At 43.2% G+C, this 21961-nt stretch overlaps 1 protein-coding gene across 29 annotated transcripts in view; it reads left to right on the top strand.

Moving 5' to 3' along the window:
• Window positions 1-21961, top strand: part of CAMK2G (calcium/calmodulin dependent protein kinase II gamma) — a 115166-nt gene that overhangs the window by 80248 nt on the left and 12957 nt on the right. For 11 of the 29 annotated variants that reach the window (XR_014587121.1, XR_014587122.1, XR_014587123.1 and 8 more), the window contains 8 exons: window positions 344-466; window positions 2691-2774; window positions 3439-3481; window positions 8586-8626; window positions 14882-14914; window positions 18803-18871; window positions 20452-20496; window positions 21159-21207. Coding sequence is in view for 25 of the 29 variants with exons in the window: in XM_083845179.1 (XP_083701305.1) it covers window positions 344-466; window positions 2691-2774; window positions 3439-3481; window positions 8586-8626; window positions 14882-14914; window positions 18803-18871; window positions 20452-20496; window positions 21159-21207 (487 nt within the window). In the remaining 4 variants the exon portion in view is untranslated. The remainder of the gene's footprint in view (window positions 1-343; window positions 467-2690; window positions 2775-3438; window positions 3482-8585; window positions 8627-14881; window positions 14915-18802; window positions 18872-20451; window positions 20497-21158; window positions 21208-21961) is intronic. The other 18 variants (XM_083845186.1, XM_083845201.1, XM_083845180.1 and 15 more) reach the window with 4 other exon arrangements.

Genomic DNA, 21961 nt, shown 5'->3' with positions numbered 1-21961 from the left:
AGAACTCTGTTTAAAAGGTTTATGAATTTACCTTGACTGCTGAGTATGAAAGAAGTTCAAAGGCGTGAGTGATTCCTAAAAGGCTTTTTAAGCTGTTAATTTTCCTGCCTGTCTCTGGTGAATGGTACGGGTGTGTCCTGCTGTCTAGTACCATTCATTTGCTGGATTCTGTATAATTTTATTCAACATGGGTTTTCCCAAAAATGTATAGTTTTCTGCAAAGATGTTAGCTCTGATATTAAAAGGGCAAAAGCTGGAGTTCAGCTTTGTAGGAGGGAGAATTTCTTTTGCCTGTAGGAGAAGATACTTCTAGTTCATCATCTCTTCCTTCTTACTCTTTCAGTTCCCATCACCTGAGTGGGACACTGTGACTCCTGAAGCAAAGAATTTGATCAACCAGATGCTGACGATAAACCCAGCAAAGCGCATCACAGCTGACCAGGCTCTCAAACATCCATGGGTCTGCGTAAGTGTTTTTCTCTATTACAGATTGATTTGTGGTTTACTCTGAACTGACATGCCAAGAAGACTTAGCTGCAGAGGAGCCCAGAATATTTTAAATCTTTCAGATTGTGATTTTCAGAGGCTGACCTTCAGCAAGCCAACTTTGTCATGCTGTGGTGCTTTTATTGCCACTGTAGGGGAGAAAAAATGCCATCTCCTTTGAAAAGTTTGGTGAATGTCCACAGTTTGTTTTTTTTTTCCACGTCTCCTGTTCCAATACATATCATCCTAAAACATCAGATGGAGTTTGGCAGCAGATAGAATATTTTAGGAGTCTTTTCTTCATCTCTACTTCAGCTTATTGCATTGCATCTTTGCAGTGTTGGAATGTTTCCACCATGATGCAGCTTAACTGGCTGTAAACCTGAAAGCAGCAAAACCTCTTTTGCTGTTCTTCCCATATAGACTTTGCATTGCCAGACCCCACGCAGGGGTATTTTTCTTTTTTTGTGAAGTTGGCAAGGAAATCCCAGAATGCAGCAGAGAGCAGGTGTAGGGAAGGGCAGCAGCAGCACTCTTTTATCTCTGCAGGAGGAAATAGTTCCACCTAAGTCTAACCAGATGCTCTTGTAATACCATAGCATACTTCTGCTTTCTAGGATGTGTCTATGTTGCTTAACTCATTTGTTCTTGAGAAATTGTGGCATTTTTTTTCCTTTCACCACAAAACACATTAGCAATTTAACCTTATTTACATGAACATCTGTGTAACAGTAGTGTAGTGTGAGCTGTCAAGTGGCAAGTTACTTGGAAGTCAAAACTTTATGCTGAGACTTTGTGCATCTCTGAGGTTTTTTCCCTGCTATGCATGCTTTTAATTAATAGTGGTTCCTTTATATTTAACTTTTGTCCCAATGCCTGTAACCAAATCTGTGTGTATTATAACTCACTCCTGATTGTAACGTAATACATAATGGTTTAAGAGAGGCTTTCTTTCTGTTGAGTTATGGGGAGTTTGAATTCACTTCATAGCCATTCCAGTCTCTCACCCAAACTGCCTGTTGTTAAGTCTGCTGTTTCTGTGTGCCCTGCAGCTTCCATATACACAACGTAGATGTTCTTACTGGAGATGTATTGCTCCTCTGAAGTAAAGGAGGTGGCAAGTCTTAACATTTTATCTGAATCACCGAGTTTCTTGGTATCTCTGAACTTCTGAAGTGTGTGTCCTGACTCTCTTAAGGCAGAGTTGAACAACTGGGCACCTATGTCACTCCAAAGGAGGCTGGATGAACAGTGACCATTGAAGTTGTTAAAGAGGACAGTTTAGCTACCTTCTCCCTCCACACTAAGGTGTATGCTGCAGCAGCTGACTAGCTTCCAAGTCAGGATGGAAGAGATTTCCCATGGAACTAGCTAATCTGAGTGTTGTTTACAGTTCTTTTGGGTACTGCAGATTTTCTTCCAAGCAGGAGAAAGGTAACGGTTGGTTTGTACAGTCAGATCTGCCAAGTTAGTCATTCTTCCACTGTCCTTGCAAAGGGAATACAGGCTTACAGCTCTGTGCAAGAGCAACAGCTCCTTTGGCATTAGTCTCTGGTTTTCTCATGTGCTCTAAATGACTGTCAACACTTCTGGGAAGTTCTCTTTTTGCAGCTGATGGTATCCCAGTCTACTGTGGGTGACAGGTGTGCATCACTGGCCAGGGGTTGTGCTCAGGTTTTTGCATTGGTGCAATAGATCCATGTTGTTATTCCTCTTAAACACTGAAAATCTGTGTATGCTAATCTGATGCAAAGATGCTAAGGCCTCTGCTAGTCAAGCACTTAAATTCAGGGAACTGTCAGGATGGCTGCCGCTCACTAGTATTTACTTACTGCTTGGAATTTTCCCTTAAAGGTTGTTACTAATACAATCTACATCTTTTTCTGTAGAGCCTCCACCTCAGTCCCTCCTAGGTATGCTGTTGGTTTGACTTGTCATATCAATATTTTGACCCGTTCATGTGTCAGAGAGACAGGGAGTGCTGATACTCATCTGTACTTGTAATAACCATCCTGACTTTAACACTTCTTGCTCTTTTGTGGTATTCGTAAGTTAAGAACTAGCTGCAGTGTTTTGCAGCCATGCAGTGGTGGGAGGATCAGCTGTGTCAGTTTGTGTGTTTTGGCTATGTGCAGGTGGAGAGAACTCCCCTGGCTGATTTGGTTAGGGTAAGCTGCTGATTTTCTTCTGTTCTTGTTTTTCAGCAACGATCCACTGTCGCTTCAATGATGCACAGGCAGGAGACTGTGGAATGCTTGAGGAAGTTCAATGCTAGAAGGAAGCTGAAGGTAAGAATGTTAGTTTATAGGTGTCTTTTGTTCTTAATTATTTGAATTTGAGCTAAATGCATTCCTAGCAACAATATTTTCTATGATTAACTCAATAGTGGTACTATTGGTAACCATTTGTGGTACTCCAGTACAGGGTATAAAAGAACTGTATTGAGGAGCTGTGTAGTTTCTTTCTCTGAGGTGGTAAGTTTACCCTGCCTCTTCTGCTGTATAATCACCTTTCTTGCTTTCCTGCAAGAGAATTGAAGGAGAACAACTTTTAAATTTGGGGGACTTTGAATTCTGATCACTTACTCTCTTCCTCTTAGTATATCAGATGCATGTAGCTACAGGAAAGCCTCTGGATTGTGTATGGAGCAGCTATTTGTTATTTGAAAACTAGGAAGCAATGGTATTTCTAAACACCATTCTTGGTGACATTTTATATGTATAAGTATATCTTATACTATATCCTGCCCAGCCTCTGGGCCCCTTGAAAGGCCGGACTCTGAGTGGTCCTATGACAGGTCTAACAGCCACAAGCTGGATATGCTAGGTCTTTCCAGGGCAGCATTGGGATGCCTCTGCTTTGTTACCTAATTCCCTCTGTTCTTCACAGATAGCCTAGCCTTTTCTGCAGTGAGTGGCACGGTTTGTTATCCCTGCTTTCTCTTCCTCACAGGGCGCAATCCTCACAACGATGCTTGTGTCTCGGAATTTTTCAGGTAAGATTTTACTGTTCCCATCCTCTCCCTGGTTTTGTTTTGTGTGAGCTGTAGGATGTTTTAACCTGTCTGGGATCAACTAGGAGAGGAGTAAGCATGCTCAAAACTCATTATGGAGTAATGGTGGTCACATTGTCTTGGCTGGTGATCAGTGTGAAAAAGAGAGTTTTATTTTTGAGGAGCATCACATGGAGCTGTAGTCTGGCACAAGAGAGAAGCAAAGTCAGCTGTTATGATATTTTGTAATTTGGGGAAAATTCTAGCTGGCATTTGTTAGTTTTCCTGTCTGAAACCAGGAGTCAGGAACTCTGACTCGGTAGCAATGGTTTCTTTAGACCTGACGTGTGGAGACAGCGCAAATAGAAATGTTGCTGGAGGGGGCAGGAGCTATTTGAGTATTGTATTACTTTGACTCGACAAAAATGGGTCTGAAGCATCCAACTATTAGAATTTTCCTTCTTGGAGTTTCAGAAGTGTTTTTCATCCTTTCAAGCTTAATAACTGGCAGTCTGGCTCCCACCCAACTGCATTACGTAGTGCACTTACTGAAGACGCAAATCTCAACATGCAAATCAGTGCTTTTTGGAAGATGGTTGTCTTGGCTCAGCACATTTGTGGTGCACTCTTATCTGTGTTCATTTCCATTTAGGTGGAAAACCTTTATTTGCAAGTGCTTTTGGTTTATGGGATTGTCTGCCTTCTTTGCCCTCACTGCCATTACTTTCTCTTTTAAAAAGGATGATTATTGAATCCATGAGTCAGATTTTTATTGCACCTGAATCCAGTTACTTTCAAGTGCAAGTCTGCTCTATGCATTTTAAGTGATGATGAATGAAAAGGAAGCATATTAATTTCATCTGCCTGTTTACTAATGGTGGAAACCAATCCTTACATTGTGTGATGTTACAATAAATATCTGAGTGGAATGCAAACCTCTGTGAAATCATCATTCCAGCATTCAAAGGGCACATTTATGCATGCAGTCTTTTGTGAAATCAAGGCTATGTTTTTAACCTCCTGTATGGATTCAGGTGATTTCAGTGGTGGTTTTCAAATAAAATTACAGAATGTGAAATCAAGCTACAGTTAAGGAAGAGCCTTTAATAACTTCAGAGTTGTTTTTCCTTGCTTCTTGCTTGAAATTGAACCTGTGTGAAATTGAACCTACCTGACCAATATGTTAGGACACACTGTGCAAAAAGTACATGTGACTACAGTCATTCATTTCCCCTTCACTGTATTTCTGATTGTTTCGATTGCAAGGACAGAATCACTTTCTCCATTCACTTGTCCCAGGACTACGTTATGACAGGACATGAAAATTATACATTGTTTTCTGAGAAGGATTTTGAAAGAACAGCTGGAAATGCAGAATTGCAGGGCTTCAGCGGAAACTTATAAATCATTCTTTTGGGTTTTCTGCTGGTATGACCAATCTGATCTGTTCACACAGCTAGTTTTTACTTCACTTAATGATTCTGAAGTAGTTTATTTTTTAAACAGCAGTTTTAGGTTCATTTTTAGTCTACGAATGTCACTTCTAACGTAACTGCAGAAGTGCTTGGGTAAGACAATCTCCTGCGGCCCAGATTTTGAGTATGTGAAATGCCTGAGAGAAGGGTTCTCCTTAATGGTGTGTGACCTATGCAGCCACTTATTCCCTGAGCTAGTATTAAGGAAGAAAAGGCTTGCTCTGCCTTGCTCATTTTTTTGTCTCAAGGGCTGAAGCTGTTGGATCCCCTTCAGTTAACAGCTGAAGAAAAGGAAATCCTAGGTGTTCTGTAGTGAGTTCTGCTGAGTTCTCTGTATGACAGAGTTCTGCTCTGATCCCAGGTAATGAGATGCTCTGAAAAACTGTCCAGAAAGAAATATGAATTCCGATGCAAAGCATTCACAGCATCTGTGGGTAGTAGCTATTCTTAATATCTTGATGTCTTTTGGAAATGGAGAGAGCAGCTTCATCTTGTTTTCTTTGCATGACTGTGTGTAACATAACCTTGATTATTATTGTTTTTTTCTTTATTTGCTTGGATTTCTTAATTGCTGCAGTTGAAATACATAAATCTGATGGAACTGAAGAGTAATGGCACTAACTCAAAGTCAAAAGTAGAACATCCATGTGGGAGCTTGGGGTAGAGCTCAGACTTTTACAATCATGACAGGTCATCTAACTGCACTTGAGAAGCCCTGAAGCAGTACTTAATTCTTTCCCTAAAGATCTTGAGGGGTTTTGATTTCTCTAATTGAGTGACATTGTTTTGTGGGCCTCCTAAAAGCTACATTCCCAGCAGGCAGGGACCTGGATCTATGAAGAGAAGCTTTTTCCTGTCTGCGGATGAGATCTTCTAAAACTTCACAGATGTTTTGAGCCAAGAGGAAAATGAAGGCTCATGTGACTCTGGTATTGATTAATTAGGTGAGGTAGTACTAACTGCTGGAAATAGGAGAAATCCTCTTAAGTCCTGTTATCATTGCTATCTCCTCTGTCAAACATCTTGTGCCAAGGAGTTCATTCATTTGACAGTGTGGTTTTAACTTGTGCTTAAAGGGTCTGTAGCACTGCTTTTTTTCCATCAAAATATCTTTTGAAAAACAACAAAGTTTGTTTTGTGAGTAATCTGTTGCTTGCTAGATTCCTTTTGTTGGGTCAGCTCCTAAAGGGTAAAGGAATGTGATCTGGCTCCTTTCCCCAGTTACAGTATTTTCAACAATTAATATTGGCTGTTTGTGGTTCTTAAAACATTGTCTCATATCAGCTGTAGGCTATTTATTAAAAGCAGATACAGTTGCATTACTTTCAATGTAAGTCAGGAAGCTGAGGTTCTAATAAGGTTTGTAACTCCTGTCCGCTCTGTGGTAGGTATTCACTCTGCTGAGAGAGCATTGCAGGATAAACTTCAATTACGGGATCTTTGGAGTCACATCAGGGTATGCACATGCTGATTTGGGTGATCACTTGTGACTTTTGATGTTCAGATGATCCAAGCAAGTATTGATGTGACCTGATCTGCATTTGCTTAGAGAATACAAAAGTATAGTCGATAAATCAATTGATTAGATCATAGGCAAGTAACTCCTAAATCATCTTCTGAGAAGTAAACAAATTTATTGCTAGGAGAAAACTGGCACGGTTTTCAGAGATCCCAGATAGCTGTAGTCTCTGGGGGAGCCTGGATTTATCTATGTAGATGAAATTCTGTAAGAGCCTACTCCAAACTTAGTTCAAGGTTGGAAAATTTTGGTTTTCGTCTTAGAAACACACATCTTCACGAAGTACTGAGAAATGGCTTTTCTCTGTAAGACTTAAGGCGGACTGCATGAAATTCTTAACACTATTTTCCAGACTCTGGATTGCAACTGTTAATTTAGAGAGGAGTTGTTCCACAAACTTTCAAGCTGCATGAAATTCACTTGTCTCAAGTGTTCCAGTGCAAGTCATGTGTGCTACCCCATGTTCAAAATAAAACCTAAGGCAATTAAGCCTTATGCCTGAAACCTCTGACTGATGCTGAGGTTTGTCTTTCTTTTTTTTTTTTCTTTTGGGAGTTGTCAATGCTCGCTGAAGACAATTTTGTGAGGCAGCTTGTGACAATAACTGAAATTCATTACATGTATCTGTAGATCCTTATTGACTTTTCAATACGAAGTTTTAGGTTTTTTACTAGTTGAATGAGGTTGAGAGAGGCTGGAGGCAGATGCAGGGAGCAGAGTGCTTTCTACCTAAGGAAAGAAGGGCTGAAAATGCTTGTGCCTGATTGGCGTAACCTGTGCAGAGATGTTTCTGAGCTGACTAAAGAGCAAGAAGAAGGAAATAATACAATTAATGAAGTGGCACTGAAATATTTCACTATCTTGTTATACCAGAAGTGTTTGTAAGGCCAAGTTTTTGCTGGTGTGTGTACATACATATTTATATTCAGATTGAAGTTTGGTCTCTTTCCTTTAATCAAAGTATATTTAAAATTGTGCAGGTAGTATATTTGCAGTTTCTGCTGTGTTGTGTTAGTTGTGTAAATATGCATTCAGGACCAGAAATTTATATTACCTGACTGGTGTAAACACTAACCTCTTGGTGTGAATTCCGAGGATGAAAAGATGGAGGAGCAGTTTATCAAGAAATTTCCAGAGACATTTGAATAAATGAGTACGAGAGCAGTGGGACCTACATTTCCCAAGCAGAAGATGAGGTCACATTTAATGAAAAATTAAGTTGTCTTCAGTCACTTCTTTGTCTGTTAAATTGCTTAAGAAATAGTCAGGGATTTCAGAGAGTGATGCACAGCTACTGCAGCGTGGGCCTGCTGAAGTAATGTACTTCAGTAAGTAAACTTAGGTTTTGCAACTTCCCAGAATCACATGGATTTTATGTTGCATTTAAGTGTTTATCACTATGGCCTGAGAGTGTACTACATCATCAGAAATGGATTTAAATGATTCCCTTTACTTCCATTCTCCTCTACCTGAGGTTCACAAGAATTCTGTGAATATCTTCTCTTGTTGTGTTTGCCCTTTACCTTTTCATTTCTTGGCTTGTGAGGAAAAGATTTTGTAATGCTGTGAGGGTGGTGCTCTTGTGGTTTTTATCAGCTCTTGAATTTGGGATGGACTGGAGCATTAAGTCTCCAGGGTCTAAAATGGATGTTCAGAGCATCTTGACCCTTTAAGTCTGTTATGTAAATGGCTGTACTTGAGGATAAAGTTTATCCTGTTGCAGAGATCTGGCAGATTTTTTTTTGATTTTCCTCCTGTAACTGCTGATGCTCCTGGATGGGGTCACAGTTTGCGAGTAGAGCATTGAAACAGATGAGCTCTGAAGACTCATTTCAGAGTTGGTCTTTCTGAGATTCTGATAGTGGGAGCTTTTTTGCCTAATTAGATGTGCAATAGATGGGATGGGTGTCCCTCTGCTACCAGAATAGATTTCATGGTTGACTTGTGTGGTCTTCCAGCACTCTATCTGTTAGAAGGATTAGCAGAATGCTAATTAGATTAGCTCCTGAAGTCTCGTGCAGTTTTGACGAAAAGTGGGGAAAGAGAGAGAGAGAGAGAGAGAGAGAGAGAGTCTTGAAAACAAAATCTGACCTCCTTCTGCTTCTCTCCACAGCTGCCAAAAGCCTTCTGAACAAGAAATCAGATGGAGTGAAGGTAAGTTCTTGCTTTCCCATTTCACTCTCCCTCCCACCACCTGAAGAGAAGGCAGCCACTTCTCTGGTGCCCATCCCTTTACAGGGTAAAAGCACAGCCCTGTCTTGTGGCTTGGATCGCTATGATCAGTGTATGGTTATGGAGCCCCAGGTGGGATCTTAATGTTCCTTACATGCACCATATATATAACACAACCAGCTAGGTAAAAATTTTCTTTGCCCCCTTTCTCTGAAGTATGGAGTGCTGGTTGATGCTATGGATTAGAAAGATCAAGGACTGCTCAAGTGTGACACGTGCCTCTGACTAGTCTTGTTCTTTTCAGTGCAGAATGCTTCTGGGTATCAAAATTGCCAAGAGCAGTTGTCAGTGGCTGATGATACCCAGCTGACCCTATGGAAATCTTTGTCTCTCCCCTTTGACAGATACCAAAGGTTGGGGTGGGGAAGGAAGAGCTTTCAGACGTTCCTGTTTGGACAGAATGGAACGTGAACCTTGCGTTAGAGTTCAGCCAGCATCCCTGAGGTCCAGGCACTCTCACATTCCCTTCTGAGGGGAATTAATTTTTCCCAACTTAAATTTCACTTCGTGTGCGTGGTCATTCTCTTGTTCCTGGAGATCAGACAGGCTATTCCCAAGGCTGTGTGTTATTGTAGGCTGTGGCTTTTTACCATCTGTTAGTGGACTAGACATGGACTTGAGTACCATCTTCCCTTACCTGAAAGAATAACTGTCCTCCACATAGTAAGAGTTGGTTTGTTTTCCCTGCTTGCATTTCCATTTGAAGCCAAAACCTTTCTCCACAGCTATTAAATGGAACAGGTCATCTCCTGGTTTTGCACTGTCTTCCTTCTGCCCCTGCTGTGGGGGCTGACCAGCACACTTGTTCTCTCCTCTCTGAGCCTGTTTCCATTGTAATGAGACTCTATTTCCAAAGGACTCACAATTATAGGGAGGCTACTGGAAAAAATGAGATGGTTATTTTGGGACTATTCTGGTAAAGCTTGCATTCCTGCAGTTCTGCTAAGTTCTACTCCAATATTGCCCAAGTCATGGGGATTTTTTGTCCAAAAAGCTATGTGAATTTTACCCTAGCATACTCATCTTTGGAAACGTGTCTCCAAGGGTGAGTTTTTGTGCCTTTTTGCACGTGCCTGCATCTTCTCTACAGGTGCTCATTGAACACATGCACGATAATGTAGTAAGTATGTTTCAGTTGTCAGATATGTCAATACAGAAAACATTACAGTAAAATCCTAGTGGAATAAAAATGGGTGATCCCAAATGATGTAAACCAAGAACCAACAGCTAAGTGCTTCAAAATCCCAACATAACAGGCGAGATGCAACTGGAAAAGCAGCAGATAACACATCTACATAATTTTTGTCACCTAACTAGAAAAAAGTCTTCTCAGAATTCTTGATTTCTAGCATTCTCTCAGGGGGTGTTACTTGGGTAAAGATCTTCCAGAAACAGATAATATTCACGCTGGTGTTGAGGCACAGCTTCCTGGTCATGTAGTCACAAGGAGACCTGTATGATTGGAAGAGGCTTCCAGTTCATAAGAAGAGAGTGTGTTGTGAGATTTGGCTAGAACACAGCATCTTCCTCTGTGAAGGGAGTAAAACTGGATTTGCTTTTCCAGCTGACTTGAAGTATTCTTCAACTCTTCACGGTATGCGTTGTTCCTTATACATAAATGAACAGTTGTGATGAATTGGACACTGGATTAGAGAGCACAGCATTTTCTGTACACAGTGAAATGGGTTGTCCTCTGAGAACCTCCACTCTACTTCTGCATGGCAGTAGAGACCTGCAGTCAAGTGTTTGCAAGAAATTTCCTCCTATGTGTTAGAGCAGTCCTGCTTTATGAACCTGAGTGGTGTCTGGGAAGGGCATCGCCTGGCACCACGCATGGTCAGCTTGGGCTTCCCCTTTTCCCAAAATGACATCTATCTTCAGGTGGGGCTTTTGAGTCCTCATTTCAGTGAGCCTTATAACTCAGAAAGAAACTATATATTTTCTTCTAAAGCTCGTGTTTTGAGTAACCCTGTTGCTTAAAAATGGAGACCTTTTAGAAGTACAGGTCCCTTTGCTGCAGTGCTCAGGCTGGATAGGACAGAGCACGTAGGGGCCTCTGTGTGTAAGTACCTTGTGCACTTCTATTGAAGGACTTCTGTGACTACAAGTGTGTCTCCTTCCTCTGCCTTGCTGTCTCCTTGTAAGGTGGTGTTTCCCAGTAGCCATACCATGGAAATACGGCCTTCTACCACTCTGTTTGCTAATCTGAGCGGCACTGCCACACTTGTCTGCTGTGAAGCAGTCCCTGTGCCAGTCTCTGGTTGGTGGCCTCGCTGTTGTGACCAGCCTGCTTTTCAAGCATTGTTTATCTTGCAGGAAACATGTTATCTTAACCACATTGATTTTGTCAGAACTAGCTAGGATGAGAAAAAACTTGTGCTAGTGATGGGTTCAGTTAAGATCATCTGATCTTGCATTGCTTGTAGTGAAGTATCTTTTTTTTTTTGCCTGTTGCAATAATGCAGAACCTAGCATGACTTGAACACCAAATACACTTTCAGCTTTGTGGTATCCTTTTCCTTCCCACTTCCTATATAAATTATTTTACATAGGATGCAGACTTAGAACAAGCATTGCCTGCTCTATTTCCAACTGTATTCTACTACTGACCATGTGCCATGTGGCTAGGCTGTTTCTCATGTTCCCACTAGACATGGAGACTTTTGCTTTTCTTTTTTTAAAAGTCTTCTTAGAAATTAATTCATCGTGGAGATCTGTAAGAAAATGTTTCAGTTTCTCCATTGATTTTATCTGGTCAAGGATGACTGTGCTCCACGAGTGTTGTTGGAGATATCCACACAGCAGATGGAATGGACAGAGTGTTTATGCCATGAAGTGATGATTATACTAATGCAAAAATTAATGGCTTTCAGCCTATTGAGAAGAAAGCACAATTGGTTTGTCTTAATTTACTTTTTATTCAAGGTAATTTTTCCCGTCTTTAGCTGGTATTCAGAAGTATCTATGCTAGAGTCCTATTTCACAAATACAGTAGGAATTCATGCTGCATAGTATTAGCCAAGTTTGAGTGAGAGCTAGATATCTTTCTTGGGTATTATTCCCAAGAACTTCATGCAAATGTGTGTTAGTGAATATATGATGCAAGGTGCAGGAGGTTGTTGCTGGTTTAGCATAAATGAGAAGTGATACATCAGCCACATGTGCTGATAAGAGCAGTGTGTTGATATGATGTTAGCTGTAAGAAACAAACACAGGTTTTACTTGTTTCTGTAGGAACTGACTTTAATCCTTTGCTTAAGCAAGTCTGAGATGCTGAAGCAATGGGGATGCATACATTTTACTTGCCTCATACTGTTTTGGGAAGGGGTGGGGGGGAGGCTAAAATCAGAAGGTGAGGACAGGAAGGAAACATTTTATTCCGATATAAGTGTGCCCACAGTGGGATTATTTTGATGAATCTCTGTATGCATGACCTTCTCTTCTATTTAATTCCTTGTGTGTCTATTTGAAACATTCCTGGGTTTCATTTTGCTCTGCCGCTTCTATTTAAAGTACTAATTCTGCTAATTGGTAGATATTTCATCAGCTTGGCACTTGAGAACTTTTCCGTTATCTTAAATAATGAATGATTTAAACTGCCTTGAATCTTAAATTGTCCCTGCTCATCAAACCTTTGTTGGTAGTGCTGCACTCACTTTCTTCAGGCAGAATTTGGATCCAAGCTGATGGAGTAAAAACAAGAGGAAGGCCCAGGTTTTATACCCAGGGAACATGCTTTTCTGCTTTCAAATCCAGAAAGTGAGGCTAGAAGATACTTGGTGATGAATTGCAGAGCCACCTAACATACCACCTATCTTGTGGCCAGCACTGTAGGTCCCAGGTATATATAATTATATTTTTTCAAGATTCTAAATTTATGAGCAACATTGTGCAGCTTCCATTTTAAAAGTTACTTTACTTAGTTTCATATAAAATCTACTTGCTTCCTTGTTCCCTTTCTGTCTGTAATCTGTATTTGCCATTCCTTGTGAGGTGAGGGAGGGGTTAAGGGATGGGCTGTGGCAGACAACTGGATGAAGATTAAGGACGCTTCATGATGAATGTCCTTTCTCTGACCTTGTCAAGGTCTGGGCTCCCTGTAGTTGGTGTCACAGTCCTGCTGTTGATTTTGTCTCTGGGCAGCACTTCAAACAGTTGTTTTCCTTTTTCTTCTAAAGGGGAATTTCCCTTCCTGCTAGTGTGAGAGGATGCATTTGTTTCTAGTTCTAGGAGGGTCTGTCAGTTCCATCTTTGTAATCAGAATATATTAATGCACAAAGTGCTATTTTTAGTTAAGTATATAAATGTAAGTATTTTAAAATTAGATCTTCTCTAAGCTCTTTGTCAGTTTCGTCTTGTTTTCGTGTTTTTTTTTTTTTTTCCCTGAGCACTTTGGTTGGAGGATACAAAATACTAATCATGTTTTTCAGGCCCAGCGTAATACTCGATATAAATAGGAACTTGTGTAGAATGCTATGGGATGTAAAAAGGTTTAACATAATTCATTTGCAATGCTCTGCAAATTTTATTAACTTCTTACCTTGTCTCTCTGCTGCATGTACACAGTTTTCTTGTCCAGTAAAAGCTGGCTAGCACAGCTGAAAGGAGAATGAAGCTGAAAGATTAAAAATTTAAGTTGTACTCTAATTGAATTCTGGTCTGCAGAGGGTTCTCTTTCCACTTGTAACATTATTGTCAGTGTTAATTGGGCCTTTAGTTTCTAAGGAGAAAAATAGGAGGGTGTTTTTTTTTTCTGTATGGATTGGTTGACTCTCCCTTTTCTCTCAAACTTCCGGTTCTCTCAACATTTTCTACTCTTGTTTTTTTATAACTCATCAAAACTTCAAATGATTCTGTCTTCCTTAGAGAGGAGTTTCCCTACAGTATCTGTGTGGTCTCCTTCTGCTACAACTTAAAGGATACATTAAAAATAACTCAAGTTTTGGAGCAGTTTCTCAGCTGATGTGGATTTCCTCTATTCCCAGTCAAGGATTCCTCTGAGTTGTTGGTGGTCTGAGCTTTGTATTCATGCACTGGTGGTTCATCTCATTTTAGCCCTAACCTAAGGAAAAGCATGTGGAAAAGCTAAATTGTCTTAAAAGAAGATGAAAGGAATCAGAAGATTGTAAAGCAGATAATGGCAAGCCCTATTTTGCCTCTATGAAAAGAAAGATCAGTGGGCTTCAGAGCCCAGATAGCACCAAAGGAGAAGAGCAGGTGGTAAAAGTATGCAGAGATGATGGGCAGAGGGTTGTGTGTGTGTGTAGAAGTACTGTTGTCATGCTGAAAACCTTCTGGGTGCAGCATGGACAGGGTGAGACACTGAGAGTGCAGTGAAAGAACAGAGGCATGCGTGCCGAGCCTGGTTTGCTGGAGAGTAAAATTTGGTGCAAAGGTGTCCTTGAAGATGACTGAAGATGTCTTTGAGGAAGAACAAACTCCTGGAAAGATGGGTAGTGCTTGAGCATCGCTCCCTTTTTGTTCTTCTCCCAGTGTCTGAGAGCGCAAGGTGTTCTGGCTGTGGAGTGCCTTTTTGCCTTCCTTGCCTTCCCTCCGTTTCTGAGCATGGGTGAATCTTGCCTCTTCAGTCAGCTCTAATTTCTGTGCAAGGGAGGCTTTCTGCTTCCTATGCTATGCACAAAAGTTCCCTCTTTTTATCTTCAGCCCTTGGAGATGCCCCTCCTGCTGTGCCTTCGTCCCCACCCTCTGAGTCTAGTTGCAAAAACACCCGTGCTTCCTCCAAGTGTGCATGCATGGGGGTGTGCTGCTTACCTCTTCAGTGGGCCTGGGGAAGCTGCAACGTTGTCTGAAGGGGGAAAGCACATACAGATGCCCCCTTGCATCCTCTGTCTTGTGCATATATATATATATATATTCCTCCCTCTTCTCCTCTCCTTTCTTTTATCAGTGTGTGGGGCACCTATGCTCTGACCTCCATGTTTGACTGGATGGGAGCCTGCAGCCCTGCCCTGTCCCCTGGTAGCAGAGCTGTTTAACAGTGACCTGTCTGCACCTTCTCGTGTGTCTGTGCATTTCTGTTGCTGCTGCGTATACCTGCCCTAGGGGAGCATTATTGGCAGGGGGGCCCTTGCTGGCACACTAATGTGTGAATAGTTGCTGTGCTTTTCTTCTCATCTCCTCTTCCCTTCTCTTTCCCTCTCTCAATGGTGTGTCCAGAAAAGGAAGTCGAGCTCCAGTGTGCATTTGATGGTGAGCACCTCCCGTAAGCTGCCTGCGATTCGTGCGTCCGCCATTCTCATGCCATGCACGCTCGGCTTGTGCTCATCACCCTACATAGCATGTCTCTGGAGGGGGGCGGTGCGGGGGGCTCACTGTGCACTGAAAGGTCCATGTCCTTACTAAAAGGGCCCTGTGATCGTCTGGCCCCCGGCCAGCCAAGCAGTTCCCATTTTGTGCAGAAAATCAGCTGCTGGAAACGCAGTTTGACCTTGCCTGCTACCAGGTTGCCTGGTCTGAGTGTGAAACAAACGAGGCAGTTGTTCTCCTGGGGCTCAGCAGGGGAGGTGTGTGCCTTGCCTGGACATGGGGCTTTGTCGTTCTGTTGCAGAGGTGCCAAAAAGAGGAGCAGGTGCTTTGCCTGGTGTTGGTACAGTCATCCTTGGTGGGAGCCCTGCAGTGTAGAACAAACTGGGAGTAGCTCCAAATGTGGCAGAGGCTGATGGGGCTCCACTGTTCAGACGAAATGTGTGGGCACAGCACCACCGGGCGGCTCAGAGCTGCCGGTCACCTCTTTTTTTAGCATTCTTACTGAAAAGGTTTGTCAGAGCCTTTATAATCCAAAACTTCCCTTTGTCCTGATCTCATATGTGTCCCAGCATGACCAAATACCCAGTAACTGCCTCCCCGCCCTATTCATTGCCTTTTTTCATCCATCCAGATGTTTGACTTCTAGAGAATTTGTCAGAAAAGGAGTCAAATCCACTCTCAAGGGAGCAAAGAGAAAATTGGCCAGTGCCATATTGTAAGGAGTCATATACAGCCCATTAGATAATGCCTGTCCCTCTGACCCGAGGTATGAACAGTAACTCAAGTACGAAAATTAGTGATTGCATTTTCTCCTTTAGACAGAAAAAGAACAGGATATTTTTCTCCCTACTGCGGGTAGGAACAGGAGCGTTATAAGTACTGAGAAAGCAGAAGAATTTGTTTCTATGTTACTGTCTCGAAGATATTTCTTGTCTTCCTCCTTCAGTGGCATCATAAAGCTATGTAAACACAAAAAGTAATCCCAAGGTACTGCTTGGAAAATCTGATGCAAGGGACTCGCTTTTCACCAGCCTTGCCTTTATGAAACTCGAGGGCAGGAGTTCTTTGTGCCTTTCTAGCCTTGCTTTTCTACCCACTGCCAATTACCTCTGCATGTTGTTTTAAAGCAGTTGGGATATGTAAACCATGTAAGTGTCAGGCTCAGAAAACAGAGGAGCAGCAAAGGTGGCTAAATAACCCGAGACAGCCCATGTGTTGGTACTTACTTTCTTTTAGTTGGCTAGAATTGGATATCCCTAGCGATATGATCACTGGTCTGTTTTCCTTCTCTTGCACCCTCTGTGTTGCTTGTGCATGTCTGTCTGTCTCTTGTCTAGCTCAGGAAGCACTGCCAAGTGCTGTGCCAAAACTAATCGTACTACATAGATCTTAAGAACGGCCTGGCACATTTTTAGGTGAATCGGCCTCTTTTAACTTGAGCTGTACTGCTGTGAATCACAGCCTGCCCAGTGACTGCGATGTTGGCTGGGAGCAGGAGGGGAAGGAGGGGTAAGAGCTGGCTGTGGCCCCTGGGCTCAGGGATGGGCACGCCAGTCCTTTCCAGCGAAGGGCAATGGGTTAGACGGCCAGAAGACACAAACATCTATGTGTGGGAAACTCAGGACATCAAATACCTTTATCAGAGAAAGAACTATGAAAAATGTTTAGCCTAAGTCGTCTACCTCATGTTTCCTTAGGACTCTGTCGTGGAGTAAAATACTGCGTGAATCTAGACTGGGAAACTTGATACTCAGTTTTCTGTCTAATGGATGGGCAGGAGTATGATGAGTGAACTGGGTGTTTAGTGCAGCTCAGAGGGTAGGCTGTGTGTTTTGGGTGTGCGTGCATTTGTGCGTAGTAAGGCAACATCCCACACCTAAAAAGCTTCTGTCAACTTTTTTCCAGAACAGTGGTTTCCTGGGTGTTTTATCCATTTGGCCTAAGTTATAATGCCTTTCAAAAAAATCAAAAGCATTTTTGCATGCCTTCTTTCATGGTAACTTCATCATCTTATCCCAGTGGACTAAGAAAAAATGAGTTGTGCTCTTCTCACTGGAAGAGATTTGGAAGATCTCTGCATTAGGATCACTGTTTCTGAAGATGTATGGGAACCTTGTACTGTGTGGATGGGTAGATCCAAACGTTGCCAGAAGCCTGGTTGTGTATGCCACAAAATAGATTGGGATTCATGTTTTCATGTCAACTTACTCCTTCCTATTATACCCACAGCAGCCTGTTATCTCTTCTGCGATCAGGTTGGAAATAACATGCAGGAAGCAAAGCTCTTGGAAGGCCAAAGTCGTAGGACAAAGTGAGGATGTGTAGGAAGAGGCAATAAACAATAACTTGAGAAGTTTCTTCTTTTGTAGCTTTGGGGATGAGTGTGTTATATATTCTTTTCTTTTCAATGGACTTTTAAAGTATTCATTCCTGTCTGTCTCTCCTACTTTCTCTCCTCTCCACCTGTCCCATTTTTCTCTTCTCTTTGCCCTCTCTCCCTCTTCAGAAGGGTTAGCTAATCCAAGGCATGCTGCTTGTGAAGAACTGAAGTATTCGTGGGCGTGTGTGAAGTTTCAGCCTCACAGGATCTGTCTCTGGTTGACATAACTAAAACTTGGCAGATGTTTTCCAGCTCAGCATTTGACTCCTGCATTCTTTGTGCTGGTTACTGGGTGATGAGGGCCTGATGTTTTGCAGTGTGAGTTTGCTCTCACCAAGAATGGTGGAATCAAGAGCAGCTGCAATGAGGTCACCTTGCTGTGAGCTCAGCTCCAGTCATCCCGATCTATCAACCAGGGAGTCTGAGTGAGGCTCCTGTAGTGCTAATTCTGACACTGTTGCTGGTGCACAGCAGGGGAGCTGTACACCTGGTGGGGGGGGGATGTTATACAGCAGAGTAAACCATGGGCCTCCTTCCCCAGCGAATGACTGGATTTGTGGGTTAGGACGTATGTACTAGTGTGCTCAGGTTTGTCTTCCTGCAAACAGAGTTTGCTCATGCCTGACTAAACTGACACTTGTGACTCAGTGGGACGTTTCTTTGCAGCAAGCTGGTGACTGCCTCATACTTGTGCTCTGAGAATGCAGGAAATGGGAATTTTATTCTTAACCACAGCTACAAGAAACTGAAGAGAGAAAAGATGGAAAAACTACTGGGCACCATCCAGAGGACTTGCTGCTTTGGGAACTACACAGACTTTTCCTTGCGGGCACCCTCCCCTCTTCTTCCCATATTTTGGTCCTGCCAGCTCTGTTCAGGTCACAGCAGGGACATGACACACTGTGCCTCACTTTTTCTCTGCCTCCTCTAGGGTTGACCATGTGTTCTCCTGCATCAGTAAATTCTCTAGGAGCCTCAGCATCATCACGTATCTATGACTGTTCCTGTGCACTTCAGGACTTTTCAGTCACAAGTCCCGTTTGTCCCTTGTTTGAGATTGCACCACGGCTATTGTCTCTCTCTCACTTCTGTAGTCTCCTTCTCTTGGGACTGTTGCTATCCCTCAATCTTCTTCACCAAATAGTTTTGCTGGTGTTCATTCCAGGATTTTCCCCCATCCCTTCGGGCTGCTGCCTTTTCCCCTCTGTTTTCCTTCCTTGTAGCTCTAGCAGTCCATGCACATTTGGGTTTTGTTACATCCCTTACAACATCTGTTACCTCTGAGGGAAGGATGATGTCCAGCGACCCGGACAGCACTCCTTTCTCCCTCTTCTTGATCGAGCTGGTGGGGAGGGGTGGGTCTGAGGAAATGGTTGGGGTTGGAGCAATACTGTCTTTTTCTTGCTGCCTCTGCCCAGCAGGGGAACTAAAACCATGTTTTTCTGTCTCAGCCACAGAGCAACAACAAAACCAGTATAGTAAGCACTGCAAAAGAAACACCCCCAGTGCAGACGTCCATGGTATCTTCCCCAACCGCTGTTTTTTTTTCCTGTTTGGTTTAATTTTGATTCTGTCCTCACCCCTTCTCTCCTTACCCCCACCCCTGAGTGCTGCTTGTGCTGCTCTGTTTCAGCTTGTGTTTTGGCTTCGTTCTGTCCGTGTCCCTGTGCTGCTGTGCGCCTGGTCACAGCCTCACAGGCTTTGGGGTGGGGGTGCTGAGCACAGCTGTGGTTGGATGTGGGGATCGCAGCTTGCCTGAACTTCCCCTTGTGCCATCCCTGTATAGTTCTGTGTGTCCCATTCAACTGGTCCTGCTGGCTTTGGGGAGGATGGTTTGGAAGAAGAGAGTGGCCAGCTCCATCCACTCTCTGACACCTGGGAAGCTGAGGATGGACTTCAGGACACCACAGAAGAAAGGGTGGACAGAGGGTTTTCAGAGGAGTCCTTAGGTGGCCCATTTGGCCTGCTCACTTGTGTGCTTGCCCCTCTGCAGCTCACTGGCTTGCTGGGCTAGCGTTTTCTGTTTGAAGACTGTGTGTAGCTGGCTCCATAGGGTGCCCTGTGCCAAGTACGTGTAGTGGCACAGCTCGGTGTAGGCTGCTTCAGGATGCTTGGAAGATCAGGCAGCAGTGAAATGGGTGACAGAGGTGGGTGGGTGAGCGTACATCACAGCACCGTCATGGTCCCTGGTAGCCTTGCTGAGCCACCCTGCCAGAGAGATGGCAGCAGGAGGAGACAGTGCAGGATCCTGAAGTCTTGTCCCGGTAACGAAGGGATGAGTGCAGGAACTAGTTAGCACCCCTAGGCCAGGTGGCTGCTCTTTGTGTCACTGGAGAGTTGGATTTGGCATTTTTTTGGGGGTGGAAGGGAGAGAGTTTGTTCTTGTGTTTGTTGCAGAGTGAAGGGTTCTTGGGGCGCTTCATAATTTTCTGCTCTCCCTTCGCTAGCTTTATTCATTATGGATTTGATACTGAAGGAGCCTTTCTAAATTATTTATTATTGTTATTATTCAAATTGGATCCCACTTCAGAGACCTGTAGAAAAATGAGCCTTTTTTTTACAGCCCAGTTCCCTTAGCAACTCCTCAGGAGAGGTATTGAGGTGGTCTGGCTTATCTCCCTTGTAATAAGGAAATTATGAATGTCCTGTTATAAGGGTAAAACACCTGGCAAGCTTTCCAAAAACCTGGGAGACAAAGGCCTCAGCCCAGGATTATCCTTTTCCCCCTTCCGAAGCATTCTCCAGTGAAGACGTTGCTGAGGGGTCATTACTTCATCGACAGCTGTAGAGAGCGGGGGCTGACTGTTGTGGTGCTTTCTGGCATTTGTGCTGGCCTGCTTCTCTGGAGGCAAACTGGGGATAGGGGCAGTTGCAGGGATCCTGGGGGCTTTGTCTCCTTGTAACTGTAGCCTTTAGTAGTCTCTCTCTTCAGGAAACCTGTGCGGGAAGTGTGTGGGTGCGCACGCAAGCACATGTGTGCTGTTTGGAGTTTGTGGTTTGATTTTTATGTCAGTCACCTTTTCTCCACTTGCTGGGGAGTGAAAGCAAATGAGGGAATGCTTTGGTACTGTAGTTTAATGATTCTTCCATCCTTTCCTAGGAGCCTCAAACAACTGTTGTCCATAATGCTACAGATGGCATAAAGGTAAGGGATGGGAGTGTTGCCAGAGAAACCTCCGCTTCTCTCATCATTCTCATCTGTGTGTCTGAGTTTAGTTTCTGCCTTTCTGGTGTTTGGTTTGTAGCATGTTCCTGAACACTGTGGGCAGCATAGTGGGAGGGCTGTGTTGTATGGATCTTGATCCCTAGAAGAGGCTGAGTATGGACAGCAGTTCGAGTATCTCTTTTCTACAGTGGTGTGTAATCACCACTTTTATGTGGGGTGGATGACAAGGACAGGTGCTCGTGCACTTATTTCTTCTGGAAATGGAGAACTTGTTCCTTTGAGAAAGGTTAGAAGCCTTTCCTTAGCTTCTTGTGGCTATTCTTCTTCCAAAAAGAAGCAACTCCCATTTGATCTCCGATTTGATTTGACAGTTTGGTTACTTCTGGTCTTGTAAGAGCGCTGTGTGGATGGTTTGAACTGCTTGTACATGCAGAAGTTTAGCAGCGACGCAATTAAGTTCTGCCAATATTTGGCCTGCTTTCATCCAAATCTTCATTTGTGTCCTCCTGTCTCAGCCACCCTTGCCCATGTGTTTGTGCTTTCCCTACCTTCCTTCACAAAAAAAAATAAAATAAGAAATCAAACTGCTTACTAACACTCCTGACTGCTGATGCCTGGTAATGCTCTGTTCTGCCATGCAGGGTTCCACAGAGAGCTGTAACACCACTACTGAAGATGAGGATCTGAAAGGTAGGTGTTTTGCCTGTAACTTCTAACACATTTAGAGTGCAGGCAGGGGTTCCTGAAGATTTGATAACTGCCCTGATCTAGCCTCCCAGATTTCTGTGTGTGACTCAGTTCATAAATTTGCCATGACATTGTCATTCCTGTCACAGTGGGATGATATGCTGGGGAACCAGCTGACTTGGCCTTTGCAGTATATAAGCCCTGTTTGTCCTGAGCTAATTTTTGTCTCAGAGTTGGAACTCTTTCCTTGCAAGTATCTGTTCATCTCCAGTCCATTTCTAGACATGGAAAAAGCTTTACTAGTCCCTCAAGGTTTGGAAGCTGGCTGTGTTTTTTGTGGTTCTCTGCAGGTTACAGGGAGCTGAAACCTCTCTGTTGTTGCTCACTTGAAAAAGAAGCAGTCTCCCTTCTTGCCTCTTTCTGGGAATCTCTTCAGTGATGTGCACACACCTTTCTCTCCCCTGCCCCTCCCCTTTGGGTCTATTTTTGTTTCAAAGACAGATGATTCTCAGCCTGTTGTCCGTCACTGGAAATGATTTCTCATGTCCCTGACAGAGAAGTTGGTAGAGGGAGAGACTAGGAAGAGAAGAGATTTTGTGCCTGTCAGTGACCACATCATAAATATTCTGTGCTTGTAAAACTCTCTAGGTGAAGGAGTTCTGAGTCCCATGTCTGCTCATGTTGTTCAAGCAGCTATCCTCTTCCTGACCCCCTAAAGAAGGAAGAGAAGAAAGAAATTTTCTTGAAGCAGGAATTT

Source organism: Anser anser (genome assembly GCF_964211835.1).
Source record: "Anser anser genome assembly, chromosome: 7".
Lineage (NCBI taxonomy): Eukaryota > Metazoa > Chordata > Aves > Anseriformes > Anatidae > Anser > Anser anser.
Note: the sequence above shows the minus strand (reverse complement) of the source record. Positions and strands in the feature narration are given on the sequence as shown.